This window comes from Astatotilapia calliptera, chromosome 3 (genome assembly GCF_900246225.1).
Source record: "Astatotilapia calliptera chromosome 3, fAstCal1.2, whole genome shotgun sequence".
Lineage (NCBI taxonomy): Eukaryota > Metazoa > Chordata > Actinopteri > Cichliformes > Cichlidae > Astatotilapia > Astatotilapia calliptera.
Window position 1 is genome coordinate 30,981,905 of NC_039304.1, and position 24,968 is coordinate 31,006,872.

At 42.9% G+C, this 24,968-nt stretch overlaps 1 protein-coding gene across 5 annotated transcripts in view; it reads right to left on the bottom strand.

The window, feature by feature from the left end:
• Positions 1-322: 322 nt before the first annotated feature.
• Positions 323-24,968, bottom strand: part of exoc6b (exocyst complex component 6B) — a 130,417-nt gene continuing 105,771 nt past the window's right edge. For 2 of the 5 annotated variants that reach the window (XM_026162784.1, XM_026162787.1), the window contains 3 exons: positions 3,915-4,027; positions 1,463-1,474; positions 323-520 (listed from right to left, as the gene is read on the bottom strand). In XM_026162784.1, the coding sequence (XP_026018569.1) occupies positions 394-520; positions 1,463-1,474; positions 3,915-4,027 (252 nt within the window). In that variant the 3' untranslated portion in view covers positions 323-393. Of the gene's footprint in view, positions 521-1,462; positions 1,475-3,914; positions 4,028-17,504; positions 17,858-24,968 lie in introns of those variants that run through there. The other 3 variants (XM_026162786.1, XM_026162788.1, XM_026162789.1) reach the window with 2 other exon arrangements.

A 24,968-nucleotide genomic window follows, 5' to 3' on the forward strand; every position in this document is an offset into this window, starting at 1 on the left:
TTTTTCTGTACTAAAGAAAAATATAACATGGCACCAGACTTCTGTTTATAAGTCGGTAGGACGTGTGGACACGGAATTACATTTTGAGAAGCCTGTATGGTTATCTAAGCAGATCCAGATAGCTCGATTAAAACTGAACTTTCAGGATGTACAACATTGCTTTTAAAAGGATGTCCTTCCAGCTAACATGCTACTGTGGACAGTTTCTTACATGGTTGTCTTCAGCCAAAATGTAACCACTAACACTAATCAGACTGCAAGCTTATCATCCAGTGTGCTTTTTCCAGTTTTAGACTGACTAATTTGTTGTTGCTTTTTGAAGTTTTTTTTTTTTTTTTACTTAAGGTGCATACACCAGCCTCGTGGGGTTGTTGGCCAATTGTGTGGCTTGCTTTAGGTGTGGTGCTGCGCGATGAGGTTGCGTAGCTGCTTGATGATGGTGTCGATGAGCTTCTGCCTGTCTCTATCTGTCTTCCTGAACTGGGCGAAGACGTTGTTCTTCCTGCTCGTCTCCTTCATCCTGGAGATGGGTTGTGGGTGGGTGAGCAAGAATAAACAGGGAAGAAAGAAGAGCCAATCAGAAATAAAAAAAGATTTTAAAGAAATCAATCAGGGACAAATAAGGATCAATATTTACTGGGCTGTTCATTTCATGCAATCAGGAAAACACAAGTTTATGAGCATGCTCAGAACAAGCACACATCCCTGCTAAGGTCGCCTATTTGAGAAGAAAAAAACCTTCATTGTCACATGTGTATCTCGGCATGTATTTTTTTTTTTGTATTCTTTAGCTGAACACTGGAGCGTTACGACCTCCAGGAAGTTCGGGGGCCCAGCAGACCAGACTAACCCCAGTAGGGTGCTTCCTCATGGGCAAAGAGAGACCACCAGGCCTGGCTATCTGAAGAGAAAAGGCTGTCCCTAATTAAGGTGCTCTGCCGCACAATGAATGAGAACATATGACTTTGTGCGTGTGTATTTTTTTTTTGTTGTTGTTTCTTGCCTCAAGTCTTAAAAGTGTGTATTTACTTTCAGGTTTCTGTGTGAAAACTTTTAGAGGCGGTGATCCACAAAGTCAGATTATAACTTTTTGAGTTCATGCAGGTTGTGTGTGTGGTTATCTTCCCTATTTTCATATCAGCTCGGGCTCTATGGCCCTACACTGATGGTACACAGATACAGGATGCGGGTGGTGTTGTAGCGATAACATCCTATGGTTAACAGCCATGGCGATAAACATCAGTATCATCACGACATGAGTTTATGTTCTCAGGATGTGTGAGAGTGAGTAATACGGAAGGTGAGATTGCACACACCCTTTTTAAAAAGGAAGAAGGTAAACAGCTTTAGTAAACCCGAGTACTGGTCTTGGTGTAAGTACATGCCTCAAACAAGCATCTCACTCTCTCTCACACACACACACACACACACACACACACACACACACACACACGATACTCACGGCTTAAACAACCTGTCAAGAACATGAAGGAGGACAGGAGACAGAAAAGAGCAGATGGAGGAAAAGGTGGATGAAGTTCAAAAGTTCAAATGAGATTTGATGTAGGAATGCTGCTGGATTTCCACTGATCTGATGTTGGCTTTCTCATTAAAGGAGCTCTGCATAACCCACAAACCCCAAACCCATCCATTAACATACATTGTCTTTGCCCACTTCCTCATTTCCAATTTATATTGCATGTTTGTCATACTTGAATATTTCAGGTCATTAGAGAAGATAACCACAGTAAATGCAAAATGCAATTTTAAATGATGATTTGGTTTATTAAAGGAAAACGTTATCCAAACCTACATGGGTTGTGAGAAAGTCATTGTTCCCCTAAATCTAATAACTGACTAGAGTTGTTGCTGCCAGGGCCAGCACAATCAAGCATTTGTGTTAATTGTCAATTCTTCTCTGTGGAGGAATTTTGGTCCACTCTTCATTGCAGAATTGTTTTAATTCAGAAAGATCGAGGGAGTTTGAGTATGAACATCCTGTTTTAAGTCACAGCAAAGCATCTAAATCTCACGTAAGTCCAAACTTTGACCGGGCCTCTTCTTCATTTTGTTTGAGCCTCTCAGAGGTGGACTCGCTGATGTGTTTTGGATCCTTGTTCTATTGCATAACCCACGTGAGCCTGAGATTCAGGACACAAACTGATGGTTGGACATTCTCCTTCAGGATTTTCTGGTACATCAAGCAGACATCGTGGTTCCATCAATTACAGCAAAATGTCCTGAAGCAGCAAAGCAGCCCAGACCTTCACAGTACCACCACCATGTATGACTGCCGGTATGATGGTCTGTTTATGAAATACTGTGTTACACCACACGTAACCGGACTCTAACCTTACAAAAAGTTTGTCTCGTCAGTCCACAGAATACTTTCTCAAAAGTCTTGTTTTTTGGCAAATGTGAGACGACTCTTTATGTTCTTTGTGGTCAGCAGTGATTTTCTCTTTGAAACTTTCCTCCCGTCTCTTTCTGATTGTTGAATCATGCAGTTCTTTAGATGTTGCTCTGGGTTCTTTTGTGAGCTCATGGATGAGTCGTCGTTGTGTTCTTGGGAAGGTTCACCATCATTCCCTGAAATCCCAAAGCCTTGAAGTAGCTTTGTATCCCTTTCCAGACTAACAGACATCAATGACTTTGTTTTTCAGCTGTTTCTTTAGATCGTCATGGCGTGATGTGTTGGTGTTTGACATCTTTTAATACAATGCACTTCGTCAGACAGGTTGTATTTAAGTGATTTCTCTATTCAACAGTTCTTGCAGTAATTCGGCGTGGGTGTGTGAAACTAAACTCAGCTTTCCAAAACATGTGGGTGCTCAAAGTTGACGTATTCAAACAGGGTTAGGTAGATCTGGATAGAATTTTTTCCTTAATATATGAAATCATCATTTAAAAACTGCATTTTGTATTTTTGTAATGCGTTATATTTGCCTAATGTTGACATTTATTTGATGATCTGAAAAAATGGAAGCGTTACAAAAATGCAAACAAAAACATCAGTCTAAGAAATCAGGAAGGGGGCAAAATCAACAGCTTGCCCTTCCAGGTCATCTCCTTGTGCAACTTTCACTGCTGTCTGATCCCATTCCCAACACATGTACATCTGTAACCAGACAAACATCAACTTCTGTGTAAAATCAACCTGACTTTAATACTTGTATATCAAGGACAAGGGCTGGTTGTGAGAACTAGGTTTCACTATGAAATACCACAAATGAATCTCAATGGAAGAGTCCAAAATGTCCAAGCCTGATGTTGGGGGTACAGGGTCAGAAATTATTTTTCTTTCTTTTTAGACACTTTTAGGTTTGCGAACTACAAAAAAAAATACAATAAAAATAAATATATAAAATAAACAATTGGATCAGACTGTTGTAGAACATGGAGTTGTCTGAGGCACAATCCAGATTTGGCTCCAAGAAACTTAATCCTCTCCCCTAAAATAAAACTGTGCTGGGACACTGAAGGGGATCCAGCACACATCACAAGCGCTCAAGCTCAGAGTGGGATCTCCACTGATCTACAACTGCAAACATGCTGGATGTGATGCAGACCTTGATAAGGAAATCAGCCAAATTTGAGCCAGGCAGGGTTTAAATTTTTATGTGTGGGGGGGAACTAACCAAAATGTTGACGTTTTATCAATAGAAAGAAGTTTATGAAAATTCATAAAACTTGACAGTGAGGGCTTCAACTTTTTTTGTGAGATTAATTAACATGAAATTAACAGTAGTATAAAGCTGAGAAAACAAGGAAACTCTCACATTTAAGAAGCTGGAATCAGAAACTGTTTGGTCAGTTAATGGCAAAACAAGGATTTGAGTCATCCAAAAAATGAGGCAACAGAACAATAGATTAACAGTAATGTGTGAATCCCAGAATGATGAATCACTACTCACTTCTCCAGCAGTGCCAGTGCAGTGTGTGGGTTGACTCTCAGGTATTTGCAGGTGGGTTTGCCGTAATCAGCCAGGTAGGTTGACCAATCCCACTGGGTGAACAAATCCAGTAACTAGAAAAAAAAAGTCAGAGGAAGAACGTGAGATTTAGGGAGTGTTTCTGTTTTACTCATAGGAAGATCTCAGATTTTGGAGATGATAAATTATCCATTAAGCAGTGATGAAATAAACACCAGCAGATCACCGATTCACTCACTAACCCACCAACATGTTGCGTAACAGCTGGTGCCCACTTCAAAAACCAGGGAAACATGAACCTGTAGCAGCTCTGAAGATAAATATGTGGTGTTTTATACAACTACGATGTACTCAGATGGATTCAGAGCCAAAGGTTTGTCTTGTGAACAGATGTGTGGCGCTTCCATGACCACATTTATCACAGCTTTTCTGGCCTTCTTTGCTCAGCTCGGCACCCCCACACCACCCCCTCACTCACAGCAGTGATAATCACGTTCATCACGACCTTGCTGTCGCATCTATGCCACTAGGTTAGTATATCAGACATGAGTGAGTCCTAAGGTATGCTCAGAAATACAGGATTGGGAGTGTAAGTAATAGAGGTGCAGCTCGCTGTAAAAATCACACCAACTGTGCTCTCCTTGAAAAAGGCTGGCAGGTGCAATCACGTTTCAATCGCAACTTTCAAAAACTTTACAAAGCTCAGAGGTGTCGATTTCATTTAAAGTAGTGGGTTGGACCAGTGAAATTCTCCTTGGTGTCAGTGTAAAGATTACAGATTATTAAGACATATTAAATACCTGGGAAGTGTTAATATATGAAAAAGAAGTGCAGTTTCAACAGTACGCCTCTGTTTTTCTACATAATGTAGAAATGCTGCTCTATGCTGCCCCAACTGTCCTGTAATTATAAAATGTTTTTGTTATATCACAGTAAGTCCTATTGTTATTGAATCTTTACTAGAAAACTAATTTCTATAGAAATATATAAACATTTTATATCTCACATTTAGTGAAAAAAATCTACATATGTGACACTAAAAAAAGAGCACTGCACACTAACTCCACATTAGCACACTAGACCCTCATCCCATGATTCCACCATGCTGGTGAAATCATGGTTCAACAAAACCTAGAAACCCACAGATGACGGTGAACCCGTTAATCCCGCTGGGTAGTACACCCCTCTGAAGACTGCTCAAAAACCGCGATGAACCGAAGAGACCAACAGAGAAATGGTCAAAAATTCCCGCTGCCGTCCAGCTCCCTTTAGTTGCCACAGGAAACCTCATGATGTTGCTGTTTGCGTCCAGACTGCACTGTGAGTTATTACTCAGTGTGATTAATAAGAACATTAAAAGCACATTTGTTTGTGGGTTACTGCTTTAGTCAGATTATGCTTGCTTACAAGTGCCACTTGTGATGAAGATCAGTCCGCATGTTATATGAGTAACCACTTGTGAAGTCCGGGTAACTCCAAAGGAAATAGTATTAAGTTCTGGCACTTGCAGCTTGTGCCAACTTAATGCGGATGTTTATGTTTTCAGCACTTAAAAAATGACCAAATCGTCTCAAGAAACCTTTAAGTTCCCCACATGGAGACATTTTTACATTTAGGTAAATAAAAGCAACAACGCCAAGAAAGTAAACGGCAAACGGGTCAAGGGAAAGGAAAGAAAAGCAACAAGCTGGAGAGGTTGAGTCTTCTTCGGAATGGCCCACATTTCAAACAGTTGCATAACCTGCCGCTGCCCTGCTGAACTCTACCTAACACACACACACACACACACACACACACACACACACACACACACACACACACACACACACACACACACACACACACACACACACACACACACAGAAACAGGCCCAGGCAGGCAGACCCGTAAGCCTGCAGACATTCACACACGCCGTCTCTCTATCTCTGTCTGTAAAACACACACACATATGAGCAGGAGCCCCAGTGAACTCTGGGTAACACCAAACACAGATCCAGAGAGAGAAACCATATGTGAGCAAGGGATGAGGTGGAGGAATGGAGTACAGAGGGATGGAGAGCAAAACCACATGTGAGGAAAGGGGGAGAGAAAATGAGGGAGAGTAAAGATGGAAGGAGACACAGATGGAGAGGAATGGATAACAGCGCTTACAGAAAGAGGGAGAGGGTAAAGTAAGGGCAGATGAAGATGGATAGATAAGACTAAGAGAAGGGGATAGACCGGAGTTAGCTGATGAAGGTGCCCCGGCAGGCGACCGGGGAAAACAGAACGGATGACAGAGGACACGAGAGAAATTAAGTGAAGTGAAAAATCTGTGAATGTCACTGGCTTGTACTGCTGCTTTCTCAGCGTTCACATCTGTAACTATGGTCCTGACGTTTACGAAAACTGTGCTTCACCTCACAGAAACTCCTGCATGGAATCGTTAATCATCCAGTTAGTCCCTATTGTACATAGGATTGATTTTTACAAGTTCCCTGGAGGGTCCTTTATCTTTTCTTAATTCTTCTTTATACTCAAGTCAGAGAGACACTATTTATTCAATCCAACACGCATTTTTGTGTTTGTATAATCAGAATGTCGAGCTGTCATGGATGTGCTTTCAGTCTTCCACTGAGTTTAACGCCATTAGATTTCACACACTTAGCAACTTGGTTTTGTACCACTGAACTGTGCGGTGACTTCATATAGTGCTGCTGTTTGTTATTTTTGACATGAACCGCCTAGCTAACCTCTGCTGGAGACTTAGAACCCTTCCCCCCATGCACTCCTCGATGGCAGCAGCCTCCTGCAGCAGGACAGTGGATTTAAGAAAGATATCAAAGAACCCGAGGCTGTCAAACTCTCTGGATCTCTCCAGACTCTGTCCTACAAAAAGCCCTGGAGCAGACCCAAGATGCTGCAGAGTTTATGTCTCTGGGCTGGTTTGGGAACGCCTTGGTGTCCACCCAGACAAAGAGGAGGTGGTCAGGAAGAGGTAGGTCTTAGATTCTTGCCCACGCAATCCAAACACACCTAAGTATTGATGGCTGCTGCGGTGCTAGCAGCTTGTGTTGCTAATATAAACAGTGCTAACAGCAGTAGACTGTGCCTTTCTCCAGGCTAACATCTCCATGCCTGTGCGGAGCGGGCATAGCTGACATAGCCGACAATCGTCAACAATCATCGTCTGTATCAAAGTCCTGCAGAACCACACTGAGCTGCTGACATCTAATTACGTCACCACTCGTTCTTTAACATCGCTGACTGAGAAGGAAAGGGGCGTGGCCCTGGTAAGGGACTGGTGGTGTTGTAACACCTTTGAATCGACAGGTAACTGCTGTTGTACATTAATAAAATAACTCGTGTAACTGCAGAGCATTCGTGGTCAGCAACTTCTAAACATTACAACACTCTGACTGACCTGTCTTGGACATGTCTGTACAGTATTTAACACCAGACCAGTCGATGAACTTGCTGACTCAAAAATCAGTGGATGATGTAACAAGTTGCTACATCTCTGCGACGTGATAAATCGGCCCAAATGAAACAAGAATTTACTGGGTGTTCAGTTACTTCTTTATCTGGGAACTGAACTCATACAATCAAACCAATACAGACAAGACCAGCTGAACAGTGCCTGCTTCAGTCAGTAGTAAAATAGATGGCCTTACAGACCACCATAAGCCACGATTCCACATGCATTCATACAGCGCTTTACCTTTGACACACAGACTTAAAACTATCTTGGCCAAGGACACTTCAACATACAGACTGGATTGAATCAGGGATTTTCCAATTACTGGACGAGCCTCTCTGCCTCCTGAGCCACAGCCGCTCGTGCTTTAGACACGTGGAAGTTTCCTTTCATAAAGACCCAGAATTTGAAGACTGCTGTGGGATTACTGAGTTATAACAGTGTATTTACTTTCCAATTAAGCACTGCTTTTGTCTTATTTTGACTTCACGCCACCTTTATTTCCAGAGCAGGTTCAGTTCAGTTTTTATTATTTTAAAAACACTCTGGGGGTTTTTTTTTTCGGTTTCATTATTACTTTGTTTTCCTAATTATTTTTAATGGAGCATATTTTTTTAGAAGTACAGACCAGAAAAGCTGACAGCACTTTATGAAGCTCACAATCGTGTAAACACCTTGAGAGTGAATCAAGAAATACACCAAAACCTCATGAGGCGGGCTGTGATGACCAACCTGACAAACTAAAGCGAAACACATTACACACCCCTCGTCCAAAGGCAGCCGGTCACAACGCGCTCCATCCGGAGATGGACCCCAGAAAAGGAGGATGCTCTGAGAGACTGCTATGACACCACAGACTGGGATGTGCTCCTGAGCCCACATGGTGAGGACATAGAGGGGGCGACACACTGTCTTACAGACTACCTCAACTTTTGTGTGGACACAGTCGCCCCTGCTAAGACGGTACGGTGTTATCCTAATAACAAACCGTGGGTAACACAGGAAGTCAAAGCTGTCCTCAACATGAAGAAGAAGGCTTTCAGGAGCAAAGTGAAGGAGGAGATGAAAGCAGCACAGCGGGAGGTAAAACGCTGCCTGAGGGAAGCAAAGGACACCTACAGGAGGAAGGTGGAGCAGAAGTTGGAGAGGAACAATATGAGGGAGGTCTGGAATGGTGTGAAAACCATCACAGGCCACAACACCAAGAAAAGCACAGTGGGGGGGACTGTGGAGAAGGCAAACGAACTCAACAACTTCTTCAACAGGTTTGACCAGCCCACAACCCCCCCACCCTCACCTTCACTACAGAGTCCAATCCCCACTCTCCTGCCTCCCTCGCTTCCCCCCCTTCCTGACACCATGACACCCCCCTCCTCCAATCCCTCTCTCAGCAGCAAGACATCTCCCCCCCTCCCCTCCTCCCAAACACCTCCCAGTGTCACAGTGGATCAGGTCAGGAGAGAACTGAGGAAGCTTCGCCCCAGAAAGGCAGCAGGCCCAGACAAGGTGTGTCCTAGGATGCTAAAGGCGTGTGCTGCTGAACTTGGGGAGCCGCTACAACGAGTCTTCAACCTCAGTCTGCGACTGGGGAGAGTGCCCGCCCTATGGAAGACATCCTGCATCGTCCCGGTCCCCAAAAAGAACCGGCCCAATGAGCTGAATGACTTCCGACCGGTGGCACTGACGTCACATCTTATGAAGACTCTAGAGCGGCTCTTCCTCAACCTCCTCCGACCACAGGTACAACATGCCCAGGACCCACTACAGTTTGCATACAAGGCGGGTGTCGGAGTGGAGGATGCCATCCTGTACCTCCTACACAGAGCCCACTCACACCTGGATGGGGGAAAAGGCACGGTCAGGATCCTGTTTCTTGACTTTTCCAGTGCCTTTAATACCATCCGGCCCTGTATGCTTCAGGAAAAACTGAACAGGATGGAGGTGGACCCCTGCCTGGTGGCTTGGATCTCCGACTACCTCACCGACAGACCACAGTACGTCAGGCTGAAGGACATCACGTCTGACACTGTGGTCAGCAGCACAGGAGCACCACAGGGAACTGTGCTGTCCCCTCTTCTCTTCACCCTGTACACCTCTGACTTCGGCTACAACTCTGAATTATGCCACATTCAGAAGTTTGCAGACGACACAGCCATCATGGGGTGTATCTGGGATGATCAGGAAGAGGAGTACAGAAGTCTGGTGAGGAACTTTGTCGCATGGAGTCACACAAACCACCTGCAACTCAACACCTCAAAGACTAAGGAACTGGTTGTGGACTTCAGGAGGTCCAGAGAAGGTCCACTGGCGGTTCAGATAGAGGGGGAGGAGGTGGAGGTGGTCAACAAGTACAAGTACCTCGGGCTGTGGGTGGACAATAAACTGGACTGGTCATGCAACACAGAGCACCTGTATAAAAAAGCCCAAAGCCGACTGTACTTCCTCAGGAGGCTGAGGTCTTTTAACATCTGCAGGAAGCTCCTGAGGATGTTTTACCAGTCGGTGGTTGCTGGAGTACTTTTCTATGCTGTGGTGTGCTGGGGGAGCAGCACAGCAAAGAAGGACTCATCCAGGCTGGAGAAACTGATCAGGAAGGCTGGCTCTGTGGTCGGCATGAAGCTGGACACTCTGGTGACAGTGGCAGAGAAAAGGACATTAAAGAAACTGATGGACATTATGGACAATGCCAGGCATCCTCTGCACACGGTCGTAAACAATCAGAGGAGTCTGTTCAGTGACAGGTTGCTTCTCCCCAAGACAAGAACTAACAGACTTAAAAACTCCTTTGTCCCACACGCCATCAGACTGTTTAACTCCTCTCTGGAGGGGAGAGGGAGGGGGGAACAACTAAGCTGTAGTGCTTCTTCACCTCACTGTGCAATACCTTTTGTGCAATACTTTTGTAAATAGTCAACAGTGCAATAGACTCAATACTTGAAATGTGCAATTCACTTGTATTTTTATTTTTTATTCCTATTTATTCTATTTATCCCCTTCGTATATTTTATTTATATTGTCTCTGTATTTATATGTGTGTGTGTGTGTGTGTGTGTGTGTGTGTGTGTGTGTGTGTGTGTGTGTGTGTGTGTGTGTGTGTGTGTGTGTATATATATATAATATTCTGTAACTCTGTAACTTCTGTCAGTGCTGTGCTTTTTTGGAAATCGAATTTCCCAGAGGAACCCACCCGAGGGATTAATAAAGTTCTCTCTTATCTCTTATCTTATCTTATTTGCTTTATTATTATTATTATTATTATTATTAAATTATAGTGAATTTTGTGAGCACAAATTGAAGTTTTGCTTTAACTTTAACAAGCCTGGGTGTGCCACCGAGCTATTAAACAGCTATAAACTAACTGGATCAGGAGTTGCCCATCAGCAGGTACCAAGAAGTCATACCAGTCTGAACTAACCACCAAAACTGATTGTTTTAATATAAATGTTTATTCTCTTCCACAGCCTGTCAGATATATGATTTATCTGTTTTATTGATTAGCCTTTCTTTAAGTGTTCCCCTTTATTTTGTGCCATAGAACGTGAGACTTTATCAAAATATGAAGCACTTTGTCACTGTGCTTTGAAAATGCCATAAAAAAAAGTTATTATTATTATTATTTCACGTCATATGTAAGTGAAAGTAGTCCTTGAAGCTGCATCTTTATCTGTATTTTTTTTAAAGGTCATGGCTTCTACCTGACTTCACCTCTTCAGAGTTATTCCTGAAAACAGGAAACATCCTAAATATTTTCTCAAATGGTTCAACCTGGCTTCGCAAGACAAGTGATTCCGTTGGACCCCCCCCCTTCCTTTCCTCCCTCCTTTGACCCCCTCCCAACGTCTCCTATCGCTGCTTTCTGCTCCTTTCCTTCCACCCTCTGGCCTTTTCACTTCTGCGTTCAGCTCTCTCTACTTTGTCCCCGAGTTCACCCTTGCACGGCCGAGGTTTGACCTGCTAATCCTCCCATATAAACAAACAAACACACACACACACACACACACACACACACACACACACACACACACACACACACACACACACACAAGTGAGGGCGGTTAAAGCACAAATATTATTTGATGATTAGGTGCCGATACAAGTGTGTGCACAGTGTTCACATAAACTGTCTGAGTATTATATAATATTGTTTGTCAGGATGTTTCCATCTGCTTGTGTGCAGGAAGTTATTTGTGCACACGCACCTTGCTTTGTGTATGTATGTCTGCACTGCTTGTACGTCTGTATTTGTGGGGACCACATGCGCACTATTCTTCACTTTAACGCAGATGTTTGAACGCAAAAAAAAGCCTTTTAAAGTTATTGTTGAAGGTGTTGGAGGATGGGCTTTGTGCTCAAAGACACAGCACATCTGTACTTGTTTCTGAGGAACATACAAGGTAAAAGCATGTGGGATAAACACATACTTTAGCTGCCTGTTTACAGGAAGTAACGCCCCCCCCCCACACACACACAGCAAAGAAGACACACGCCACCATGCATCCATAGATGGATAAGCTGCTGGCTGAGATTCGTGAGATTTTCATTTTATCTGACAGCAAATCACTGTCTTCACTCTGCAATCATGCTCTGCGCATCAGTCTTCCTTTATCTCTTGCTTTCTTCTCCCACCCACTTTCTTTTTTTGTATCAGAGATAAAAGGAAAATAAACCTGCACAAAATTTCCCGTTAGGCATGAGGATTGCAGAGGACAAGAGAAAGAAAAAAGCAGTGAGGAGGACAAAGACTAGGAAGGAGAGAAGAACAGGACCACAGACCATACACAAGATCCCACATTGGTTAGCAAAGTCCCTTCAACCCTTCAAACTTTGAGTTCAGGGTTTTTACTGCAGCCATGCTGGTGTGTTTGAAACCTGACATGATGAGGGATCGACCTAAAAGCAATGACACTGTGGGCTAGTTGGCAAATGTATACTGTAAGGTAAAGACCCTCCCCAAGCCGCAGGTTTCTTCCTGTTAAAGGGGAGTTTTTCCTTCCTACTATCACCAACTGCTTGCTCATAGGGAGTCATCTTACTGTTGGGGTTTTCTCTCTTTTTTAGTGTCTTTTTCTTAAAATATAAAGCACCTTGAGGCAACTATAGTTGTTGTTATCTGGTGCTATAAAAGTAAAACTCAATCTTCATTTTTCAGTCTGCTAGTTTTCCACTCTTATTCTTTTAAATGCAACAGAAAAAATTAGTATGGGGAGGGTCACAGACAAGATGGAAAAAAACTGCTGCAAAAACAAACCTTTAGCTTCATCGTAACATTAACAGCTGTGTCTTTTTTTTGGGCAAAACATCTCATGTGAGGGAGGGCAGCATTTGGGTGCACACGTAAAATTACGGCTATTTGTCTTCAACTTTGGTACCTCAGGTGCTGATCTGAGTAAAATTAAGAGCAGTAATGTGGGACAAAAGGGATAAAAATTAAGAAAAGGGAGAAATCAGGGCAGCAGGGAAAGTTTATGAGTGAACCTCAGTTTGGATGACAAACTTTATTTATACGTCACTTTTCTTTGCAAATTTGCACCAAGGGGGAAAAAAAAAAAAAGTCTAACGCAAACATCGATTAGGGGGGTGACACAGGAGTGAGGAGTGGAGGGCACGAACAGTAGGAGAAGTTCAACAAGAAGGGAGGACAGCAGGAGGAGGAGGCAGATAAGACTGATGAAAATGGAAAAGAGACTGGGCTGTCCAAAAAACAAAAAAAAACCAAAACCCAGCCACACGCGAGCCAGCAGGTCCTTCTCTCTCACTCACTCACACACTCACACACACACACACACACACACACACACACACACACACTCACACACACACACACACACACACACACACACACACACCTGACCCTTGATTCACCCGAAACACACACACAGAAAACGGCAGGTCTCTCGCTTCACCTCTAGCTGAACTTCTCTCTCCGTCTCGCTCTCCCTCTCTCACCTCGCTGTGACCTCCCCCACGCTATCGCTGCTGTCTCCTCACACACACACAGATTATTGCTTCCTCTTATTCTTCTGGGGGGTGGGCAGAATAACAGTGATGTGTTGCCCTCACATTTCTTGTTTGTTTTCTCTCATTTCTTCTCCGCTAATGGGCTTCTTTTACTTCTCGTAATCCCTCACCCACAAACCCCCTTCCCTCCCTCTTTCTCCACCCCTCCCCCTTTCTCTCTCTCTCTCTCTGTTTCTACAAACTCCATGCCCTCCATCCTTTCTTTCCCTCGTTATCCCTCCTTTTTCGTGTCCTCACCAGCTTTTGTCACTTCCATCTCTTTCATCCTCCTCATTTAACCCAACTTCCATTCTTCACCCACCTTTTTACTCTCCCCATCACTCTCCCTGTGTTCTCCTCCCCTTCTTTCAGCCCTCTCTACCTCCTCAAGCTTTTCACTTGCTACTTCAACTTCCTCACATCCATCCCCATCTTTTCCCTTCTCCCTTTCTCCCAAGTTAACTTGACCCATACACTCCCCCCTTTGCATCTTTCCTCGATTCCCCTCACCATCCGCAGATTTGTCTACGCTCCCCTCCTCCCCCTCCTCTTCTTCAGTGTTTAGCAGACTTGTTAATGGTTATTCCGGCTGCAGGCAGGATTTATTTGTTTGGGACCGTTGGGGAATTGCCGTGTTCCCGTTGCTAATGGCCAAACGTCAGGGTCACCCAGAATTCATCATGTTTACACTCACACACACACAGTTAGGTTGTGATTATGTAATGTTTCGGCTATGAAGAAAACAAATTTGTGACCCAGCGGTGTGAACTTAGTATCATTCATCTTTACACGGGAGAGGAAAATGAATAAAAATGCACCATATTGGATAATAAGTAACGCTTTCTAACTTTTCATCCCTTGCTCTTTAAGCTCCAGTGCTCTTACTCCCTCTCCCTGTACACTCGTCTCACAGCTCTATTAGCTCTCTGTGCCCCTCAAAATTTGACAGGCGAGAGGTCAAAGGTTGCTAAAAGCAGGGAAAGTGCACCAGGCTTTTATCAAGAAAAGCAGCCCTTTTGGCACCGTCCATCTCCACAATCCAAATCTACCGCCTTCATCCGTCGTGCGTCAGTCACCCAATGTGAGATCACTCTTGTCTTTATTCCCAGTGAAGTGCTGTTAAAAGCAAGAGCGGCACTGTTGAGATCCCTGTTACAGGAATAAAGTGGAATTAGCATCCAGGCTGCACGTACAGTGCTGGGAAAAAGTATTTATTCTCTTCCAGATTTCATATCTCTTTGCATATTTGTCACACGTGTTTCAGATCAAACACGTTTTAATAATCTACAAAGATAACCCCAGTAAATACAAGATGCAGTTTTTAAATGATGTTTACATTTATAAAGGAGAAATAGTTATCCAAACCTACTTGCTCTCTAAACCGAATGACTGGTTGTGCCACCCTTGGCAGCAAGAACAGCAATCAAGCATTTGTGATAACTGTTTTTTCCTTCGACTCATCACCGTGAGGAATTTTGGTCCACTCTTCATTCAATTCAGAGACATTGGAGGGTTTTTGAGCATGACTGTGATGTCAAACTTTAGTCTTGAACTAGGCCTCTCCTTCATTTGAATTGTTTGAGCCTTTCAGAGGTGGACTTGCTGGTGTGTTCCTCCTGCATAACCCAAGGTTAAACTATTAGTTTGTGTCTTTGAGCTTCAGGACAAAAACTAATAGTTGAACCTTTTTCTTGAGGATTTTCTGGTGCAGAGCAGAATTCATGGTTTTCTCAAATACAGCACGTCATCCTGATTCAACAAAGCAGCCCCAGACCATCACAGTACCACCACCATGTTTGACTGTTGGTATGATGTTCAATCTGTGAAATGCTGCATTGGTTTTACATTAGAATTAAACTAGATTAGACTCAAATTTTCCAACAACTTGTCCACAGAATATTTGTCCAAAATTCTTTTGGATCATCAAGACGTTTTCTGGCAAATGTGAGAGGACCTGTGTTCTTTTTAAATAGCAGAGGTTTTCTCCCACGGACGCCATTTTTGCCCAGACTCTTTCTTATTGTTGAATTGTGAACGCTGACCTTATTTTGGTAGGTCAGTCACTTCTGGGAAGGTTCACCACTGCTCCACGTTTTCTCCATTTGTGGATAATTTCTCTCACTGTGGTTCATTGGAGGCCCAAAGCCTTAAAAATGGCTTTTGGTTTTTCTAGGTCATGGCATGATGTGTTGCGATCTTTTAGCGTGCTTCACTTTATCAGACAGGCTCTACTTAAGTAATTTCTTGATTCAACAGTTCGGGCAATAAGTAGGCCTGAGTGTGGCTAGTGAAATTAAACTAAGCTTTCCAAAACAATTTGATTATTAACAAACCAATTACGTTTTCACAGCACTATATAATCTCTCTCTCTTTTCTGCTTGTGGGAGAAAGTGAAAGATTTTTGTTATCTAACATTTTACTTTCAGCAGATTAAAAGGTCAAAGGTTAGCAAAGCAGAGAAAATGCTTCAAATTGTTCCAAGGCTAAATCGTTTCCTTTGACACCTGTCCATCACCAGCTTCATCGCTAAGTCCTCTTTTCACTTAAAAGTTCAAAGGTCACCATCAGCACACAAAGACCACCCCCACACCTGTCAGTTAGGTCTGTGCGTCCGGAGTATGTTTAAGGTCAGACAGAAGAGAAAAAGGAGGCGAGGACATGCTGGCTATTTGAGGCGGAAAATAATGAGGGAGCATCTCGACACCTGCCCGTCACGGTGGTCGTCCTGCCTGAGAAAGCAGTTTTTACCTTCAGCATGAAAAACAACGGCAGCTGTCTGTCATCCTTCAGCTCCTTGCTTTCTTCCTGACACAATCCATACTTTTGGCTTCCACTCTGCACCAGATTTTAGGGTTAAAGGTGAGATGTGGAGCAGAATTTGGAAGCGGTCCCACGGACCCCACAATCCGAGATGGTAGCAATGCACATGATCAGAAACCTTTGGGTTGACTGTTGGTGACGCTTGCACCGATCCTCATGTTCAATCTCTGGTTGTCTCTTGCTTTTGTCACTTAAGAAATACTCCCAAGTTAAGTGCCACTGTGTCTCCCTCTGAACTGCAGATTGTTATTCATGCAGTTATTGTAATCCATCGTTCATTTGTTTAAGCAAACTCACTAGAACGTTTGCAGGTTATTCAGAGCGTCGCTTCGAGGTTACTCTCGTGTCACACTGTTGCTAATTCCACAAGGTCATGTGATCAGGGTCTGCTGGCCGTGCAGCTACGAGGCTGAGAACTAAAGGAAGCAGAGCTTTTGCAGCAGCAGCCTCCAGACTCTTAAACTTTCTTCCTCTTCTAAATACAAACAAGCTCAAACCTCATCTTCTTAAACTTGCTTTTGTGTATTTTTGTTATAATGATTTTACATTTAGCATTTTTATTATGAAGCACAATTCTTTATTGTGTCACATGTGTGACCTTGCTAAGAGGAGAACAAATTCTTGCTTTTAGTGTTGTATTACTGGAATGTGCTCAAATCGGGAGTGATGTCACTCTCAGCTCCGGCATCCGACTTCCGGATATAAAGCAGCATTACCTGCATTAATAGGCCAGTTGTCCCTTTTAAGGTGAGAGTCATCGACCCCACCCTGTAATACCGTTGTGATGGCTCGTGTGACCCACATGGTGTGAATTGAGGTGTGGGTCATTACTGTGACAGGGGCTCAGCAATCTTTAGACATGAAGAAGCCTCCAGAATGAGAAATTAAATTCATGAACCTGAAAGAAGTCCCAGTCCAGGTGCCTTCGTACAAGTGTTTAACTCTTTACACCATGCACACAACATTTGACGACTTCCCCAGTAACGTTAATGACGTGTTTTGAGACCTCTGTATATATCAATAAAGAGATGGTTTGAAGAGCATTAGAATAGTTTCCAGGTTTTTCCAAGGGTACCTGAATAGGCAGAGACCCCCCCTCACCGTCTAGCACAAACCCATTAATTTTATTCTAGGCCTGAAATATGACAGGAACCACTTCAAGGGTTACTCCTAGTAGGCTGTTAAGGGTTAAAACCTTAAGACAACTCTTAGGCTGTTTTGTGAATGGATGGTTCATTAAATGTGAACATTTTAAAACGTGATTATTTACACTAAAAGAAACATACGTTTAGAGTTGTCATTTGTGCAGTGGGTTTATTAGTTTGGCAGACTTGAAATAAGCCTGCATATGACCCATAGATTGGGAGTCTGGCAGTTCTGCATTACAGCACTAAATGATCACATTTGTGAAGCCAATATGGCTGGAAGCCTTTTTTTTTGTTCTTTTGCTCTAAAGTGAATAATGATCTATCATCAAAAACACATAAAAGGTTTTACATTCAAACCATGTAACAACAAACATACAAATATCCTGCCGTGGTTGGGTTTTTTTAGTCTGGAAATAATATACTTTCATTATCATTTCGGAGGAAAAATGCTTCTTCTGATTCGTCAGAGCCCAGGGTGATGTCCTTCATTTGGTTGTTTTGTCTGAAAAACAAAAAAAGCCCCCAGAAGATTTCATTGAAATAATTTGAAACAGACAAAAGCAGCTGTGAGAAGCTGCAGGGAGAAAATCTATTGACGATTTTAGCACCAATGTCCCATGCAGTGTGAGAAAGTCCGCTTAGACACCAGCGTGCTCAATCTTATCTGCCACAGAGTCCCACTGACAATCTGCAGGAAAACCCTTAAGTCAGCTCTTGACTTCTGTAAGTAAGAAGTCAAAGGTCATATGCAGAGGTTATACTGACTAGCTACTATCACCTCCACTTTTACTTTTTTAAGTGCCAAACAGAAACTTCTTCCTCTTGGTTTCTTTTTTGTTGTCGTATTCAACCAACATTTGTTTCTAACTTCATGTCAGCATGTGAAAGGCCCTCCATCACTGCTTACACATAACCCCGTACCCTCCAGCTCGAACACTATCGCTCAATCTCGAGCTATGAATGGAATGAAGCACACTTGGATGTTTATCGCTTCGCAACAGGGAACTAATTTCACTTTCTTACTGCAGGGCCAGGAGTTAAATTAAAACCAAAAGCTTGTATCTTTGTACATCTGCCTGCTGCTTCGTTTCCACAGCCGCAGCACGCTGCTGCCAGTGACCACAACGCAGCACAACCTCCGCTGTGATACTGCTTCGCTGTGCGCACTGCACTTCATTTATCCACTGCAGGTCGACTGCTCGCCATGTGCACGAAGCAAAGTGCAGATAAAATCCTGATACGTTATCGCTCCCTGAGGGAAGCTATCTTATGCTTCCTCCACACGCACACAGAGACGCCAGAAGTGTGCAAGAGAAGCTTGCTCAAAAGCACTTTAATCATGCTAGATGTATGCCATACAGGAGGATTTGAATCTGACTGATATTCAGATAGAATATGGTTTAAATTTGCTCAGTGACCCATTCCTGGCTCTTGCCAGTAAATGAATAATAAACAGAAGCCGCAGCAAATGGATAAAATTGATTTTCTGACCTGCTTATTTTACAGAAGATTGATGTACACAAGTATATTTTTATCAGCCTGCTCATGTTAGCACACTTACAACACTCATATAAGTAAATGAATGCTTGGACTGGAAGCAGTCGATGACGACGAATATCAATCCATGAATTTTCCACTTTTCGGACACTAACCAAACTAGCAGCCAAGTGAGAAGCTGCAAGTGGGTTACTATTGGTAACCAGGGTTCTTACAGCTGGAGGCAAAATTAGATTTTTAAGATCTTCTTTTTTCATGTCACTCTGAATGAAATTTAACATCAACTGCACAATAATCAAAATTGAAGGGGAAAAAAAACGTCAGTGATTAGGGATTTGGATGCTAACTGCTTGGTTTCGTGGTTTGGTCGAGGCCCCGGATAAACATTAACACAAAGGAATTGTTGTTAACATCAACAACAAGTTGATTTGCAATGTTATGGGCTAATCTGCACTCCCTGATGTAGATCATATCATCCGAAATGCATGCAAATCAGGCTGGGTTCAGTGTCTAAAACTAATCACCGATTGTTGTTGTTTTAAACACTGACATAGAAACGGGTCACCAAGCACGATTGGTGCCTACGGTGAAAGGCAGTAAGCCTGTTCCCTTTATTGGAAAGAAATCTCTACAGTTACCTGTCATTTCATGCTGTTTGATGAACAAACATGGATATTTTCTTGAATTAATGAAATTCAACGGGAAAATCTTTATATCAACATTGGAAGGTGCAGGATGTGGGGCACCTTGAGGAAAACTTACTTCTTCACATACTACTCCCTGATACTGGTTTTAGTTGGGTGGAACGGCCCTAATCTACATTTTCCCATTTCGTCACTAGGAAGGCAGAAAGGAAACAGTGCATTGGCTCAGGGGATCCCAGTTGCAAAACATAATGAGTGTTGATGGTTCAGCAAACCTGCTTGGTGATATTAATGCCAGGGGCTTTTGGGTAAACTATTTAAATTACTTTGAATGTCTCAGAATTTCTCAAGCCTTAAAAAAGCCTTTGTTTTTTAGGTTAATGAATTCAATGTTTAGGTTTTTCTTTTTTAAGGAGACACAAAAATTATTTTTACAATAATAAAAAAAATAAAAGAAACCACATGAATGATGCAACTGCTGTATTTGTGTCACAGAGTCACAAGTACTGGGAAAAATGTGACCAGAATTAAATGGTTTTAATTCACCATTAAACACGCTGTTTGTTCAGACAGCCGTTTCTTTTAGACCAGTTTCAGTAATGTTTTATATCCTTATACTCACTACAAAGACAAACACAGCAGTGGGTCATTTCCGGATATGATTTTGGCTCCTAAACATACTCTGATCTGTTGAGGATGACTGTGAAATGCAGTTTTTTGTTTCCTGGTCATGCTACAAGCTGCTTTTTTACTGCACAAGCCTTTACCAGTGACGAGAATCCTCTGAATGGACTCACTGTGCTTCCACTGCAGGGATAAAGGTCTGCTCAGGGGGATGGTACTTTCTGAAAGTTCAGAAGCATTAAACTCTGGGTGTGTGGCTTGCAATCGAGAACATTTCTTAGTGCTTGCAGCATTTCAGCCACTCACTGAATCATTTCCGTCATTAGCTGGTAAAAATAATGTTTACTTTAAGGTATATTACACAAATTGTTAACGTAAACAACCTTCTAGAATCATTATTGGGTCAGTGAGCCAGCAGGCTGGAGAAGGAGGGCGAGCAGGAGTGGTGGGGTGAGGTAAGGAATGAATGAACAAGAGGGATCTACGTTAGAGGAAACGAGGAATGGATGCATTGGGGGAAGCTTGGGGTTCAGTATCTTGCCCGAAGATACCACAAGAAATCACCAAGATTCAGATTGGTAGACAAACTGCTCTACTTCCTGAGGCTCAGCAGGCTGTGGCTCAGAGTATTAGGCTGATGGTCTTTGTTCTTGGGAGTAAAAGCAAAACCATGGCTGTGGAAAGCCAGCTACTGTTTAAAAAGAAAAACAAACAAAAAAACCTTTCATGCGCAGACAGAAAAGCCAGTCAGTAAAGGGTTGCAGTTCAGACATGTCCTGATGTAATTTCAGACCAATGAACAGAAAACTACTGCAAAAGCACACAAAACACAGAAGAAGCTGAATAAAATGCAACAGAAGTGACAGAAATCGAGACAAGCAAAGGATTGCACCGAGACACTGATTATCCCCATGTTGATATTGTTCCTGCATCATCATCATGTTGGTCCAGGATCAACAACAACTGTCCAATCATAGTGTTGTGATGTCAGAGTTTCAATGTGGAGGAAAAAGAAAAGACATAAAAACTCTTCTGTAACAAATGGCAAGCATTTGAAGTGTTTATTAAAACCCTTGGCAGGCCCTGGGACCATTTTTGTACAATATACCTATATACAATATAATAACTATATTATCAATTTGTGTTTGCTGTTAGCCAAAATTGGGCTACTCACAGTTGTTTCCTAGTGGCAATTTTTAAAAGCATTAGCCAAGTTCTTGGATGCTAACTGAATGCTCAGACAGCTTGGTCATTTTCAATGCTGATCCTGGACCAGCATTATTAAGGCGATGTAGGAAGGACACCAATATGGGGATATCATCGTGCCTGAGACATACTTGAAAGAAGTGTGATAATTCAAGCTAACGTGTGTTCTCTGATGTACATAAATGTTTGCTATTAGTTGTTTGCCCGAGCTGTCCCATCGCGTTATTGTCTCCCCTAAGTCACTTCTGTTGTGTTTTATGAGCTTTTTATGTTTTTTTGAATGTGCTTTTGGTGTTTGACCTACTTCCCTTTTGTTTTACTCAACTTGTGTTGCCTTTTGTGTGCTTTTGCAACTAATAAATTACACTTCTGAACTTGAAGTGCGTTTGACCTCCTCGGGCCACCAAGATGGGCAGGAGAAAGCAGAACTTCTGGAGGAAACCCACTGAAGCACAAGAAGAAGATGTCATGCATCTTCCTGCTTCCTGTAAGGCGACAGTGCTGCAGAGCTTTCTCAAGTTCAACAACACAATATAGCAAGAGGAATGGGAACACGTCTGCCAAATGAATTATGCTTCTGAACTCTGAGCTACCCTAAAAGAACGAGCTTTTCAGGATCCGTCCCCTCCTTCCTCTCATCTTTCATCTTGTCCTTGTCCCCACCTTTTCTCTCACCTATTCATCCTCCCTTGTTCTTCGTCAGGAGTGTTAGAGAAGTTGTGTGACCTGCTTTAAAAAAAAGTGAGAGGACTCAAATGGAATGACTGCTGGAGAAAAGGAAAAAAAAAAGAAACAAAAATGAGAAAAGAGTGCTGGTGGTTCAACCAGGGGTCTGCGCTGTCAATTAGACACTGCACAGACGGAGAGAGGGCGAGCGAGAGACATACATGGACAGAGACGAAGTGGGGAGAGAGAGCCAGAGAGAGAGAATGAGAGGAGGTAAATGAGAGGGACGAGAGAAAACTCAAAAAGAATGATTGGGGGAATATTACAGGACTGGTGGAGCAAGGGAAAGGAGGGAGAGCAGGAGGTCAGGCGGAGGGTAACTAGATGTTACGGAGGAGGAAGAACGAGTGAGTGAGAAACAGGGAGACGATAAACAAGTGCAGGCTGAAGTCAAGAGGGGCCTGCTGGGAGCTGCTCTGTGCGCTGATAAAGCAAATAAAGACAGAATACTCCAAAACAAACAGGCTAGAAAAACAGCAGCTTTTAGCTGCACTCTGAGCTCAGTTTAGATTCAGGCACTTTTTCAAAAAGGTCGATTCAAACTCAGCCACTTTCTTAAAATCAATTTGGGTCCACACACTTATTTTTAGAGGTTAATCCTGGGTCAGGAGTTCATGTGAGGTTTGTCCATTTATTAGACTTTGATAGAGTCTTGATACAACGCTGCACTGCAATTCCTTCACATTTTTCTATGCAGACCGAGTCCCTTTAAATGAATTTAATAACAAATTTTTACCATAGCTGCTCCAAAAGACAGCATGCATTTACCTGAGGGGAACTCTGTGTTGTAGCCTGACTAAAACACAGGCCCTCAACAGAAGATGGTCCTGGTCTGGTTAAAAGAAAACTTCAGAGAGATTTGCCTATGACAAGAATGTGATCTGCCCTCAATCTGGCCCAAAGACCAGGTGTATGCTGCAGGTTTGAGCTAAACGTCCTGTGTTAAGGTAAAACAATTGGAGTTCCTAGCATGCTACACGTAGATTTACCTGAAATATTAATCAAATAAATATAAATCAAATCACTCAATCAATCCGGTGTTTTTCACTTTACAAGGTGTAGTATCCAGGATAGTGGAGGGGGATGGTGGCGAGACATAGGAGACATCGTGTGTTTAAATAGTGTGATTTTCAATTATGAAGGTGGAATGCAGGTTGAATAGAGGCTATCTGACCAAATTCTCATAGGCTGCACAATTTCCAGAGTTACTGAACTCCACACGTTAGGTTATGGAATAAGGTTTCAACACTGACATGTAATCCACTGCAGCTCATCTACTCTTCCCTTATTGGTGCTTTAGATGTTGCAAATGTATCAAATAGTACATTTCAGTATTTTTGGTCTGATAATCATCTCACACGATCCATAGCAGCAGCTACACCCAAGCTGGATGTAACACCTCTTCTCTCATAATAAAGGAAGTTTAAGTTCAGGTGAAATTTCCTTTGGGCTGCTGCAGATATAGTGATTTTATGAATGATGAAATGAGATTACAATAAGTCATAAAACATATCTTCAGAGGATCTTAAAGAAAAAACCAAGAGGAGTAACATTTTTGAGAAAGGTTCACTAAATTTAGAAGAGCTCATGAAACCTCTTCATTTTAGTCAATTTACTAGATAGTTCTGTTGTTTTTGCTGTTATTCTTTATATTAGTCTCAACATTTCTTCATGTCCATAAAAGTTTCTTTAACCTGTTTCAGTTAACTTTAAAGCGTCGTCATTAAGGACAAAAGTATCTGGTAACATGGTGTTTTTAGTCTAAAAGTCTAGAAGCAGACAGTGAGGTAGGAAACAAAATGTTAAAAGTATAAAAATAAATAAATATATAAATCTGAGATATTTTAGTCAGCTGGAGCCGCTTCTCCCAAACTGTGAATAAGGAAACCTAAAAGGTAAATCCGAAGATGTCCCGACCTCCAAAAAGCCACTGCTGGGTTAAACTGGAACACGTGACAAAGGCTTGCGAGCATGTGCATGCAATTAGTCAAATTTCGCCCCCGGACTAGTCTTCAAAAGATGATTTAACTGCTGTGAAAAATCTAATTTGTAGATCCAGGAAAATGAGACTTCACAGCATCGCTCTGCAGCTCTCCGAACCCTCCCCCCGAACAACAGGAAACAGTTGAAAGGTGAGAGCTGTTGGAGGGTTTTTCGGTTTGACCACAGAATGACCGCAGCCGCACTCTCTCACACACAGGAAGGGGTGTACATGTAGGTCATATCGGAGGAGACTGACGGAGAGGTCGGGACTGATAACGCAGAACAATGACCTGACCGGGTCACAGCGCGGCCACTGTATGTGCATATTAAAAACAAAATATATACAAAAGGCACTTCAGCGTGTGCGCGTCTGCATCTGTGACTGCGTGCGTGAAGCTATTTATCAAAGTCTGAGAGAGCTCATGGTGTGTTTGCGTTCATCAGAGTTTGAGCCACCTTGACTCGCCCCCCCCAATTTCTGACCGCTACTTGACCATTGGTCGGAAGTAGAGAGCCAGCGCTCCCCACCCCGTCCAATCAGGTCAGTGAATAGCCCCTGCTGCCGTGACCACCGCCTGACCTGCTGTCACGCCGATAAAGCTGGCCACAGACAGGACAGGAAGTTGAGACAGGGGCCGAGAAACACACGCTCATACACATACACACACTTAAGTGACCGTTCCCAGATAAATAACAGCTTACACTCGCGTCTGAGCAGCAGCCGCTTTTTGCTGCGTTATCTCGAGCACAACAGGATCGCAGGCTGCTTTATTATGGTCTGAACCTGTTGGAAGAGGGGAAGAGCAGAAATGTGTGTGAAGCAAAGAGGCAGGACAGGTGTATGCGGCAGACTTTCAGTGTTTGTGGAAAAGGAGAGAATTGTGTGAGAGACAGATCCATTAGATAAGCGTCTTTTTTTTTGGGGGGGGGGGC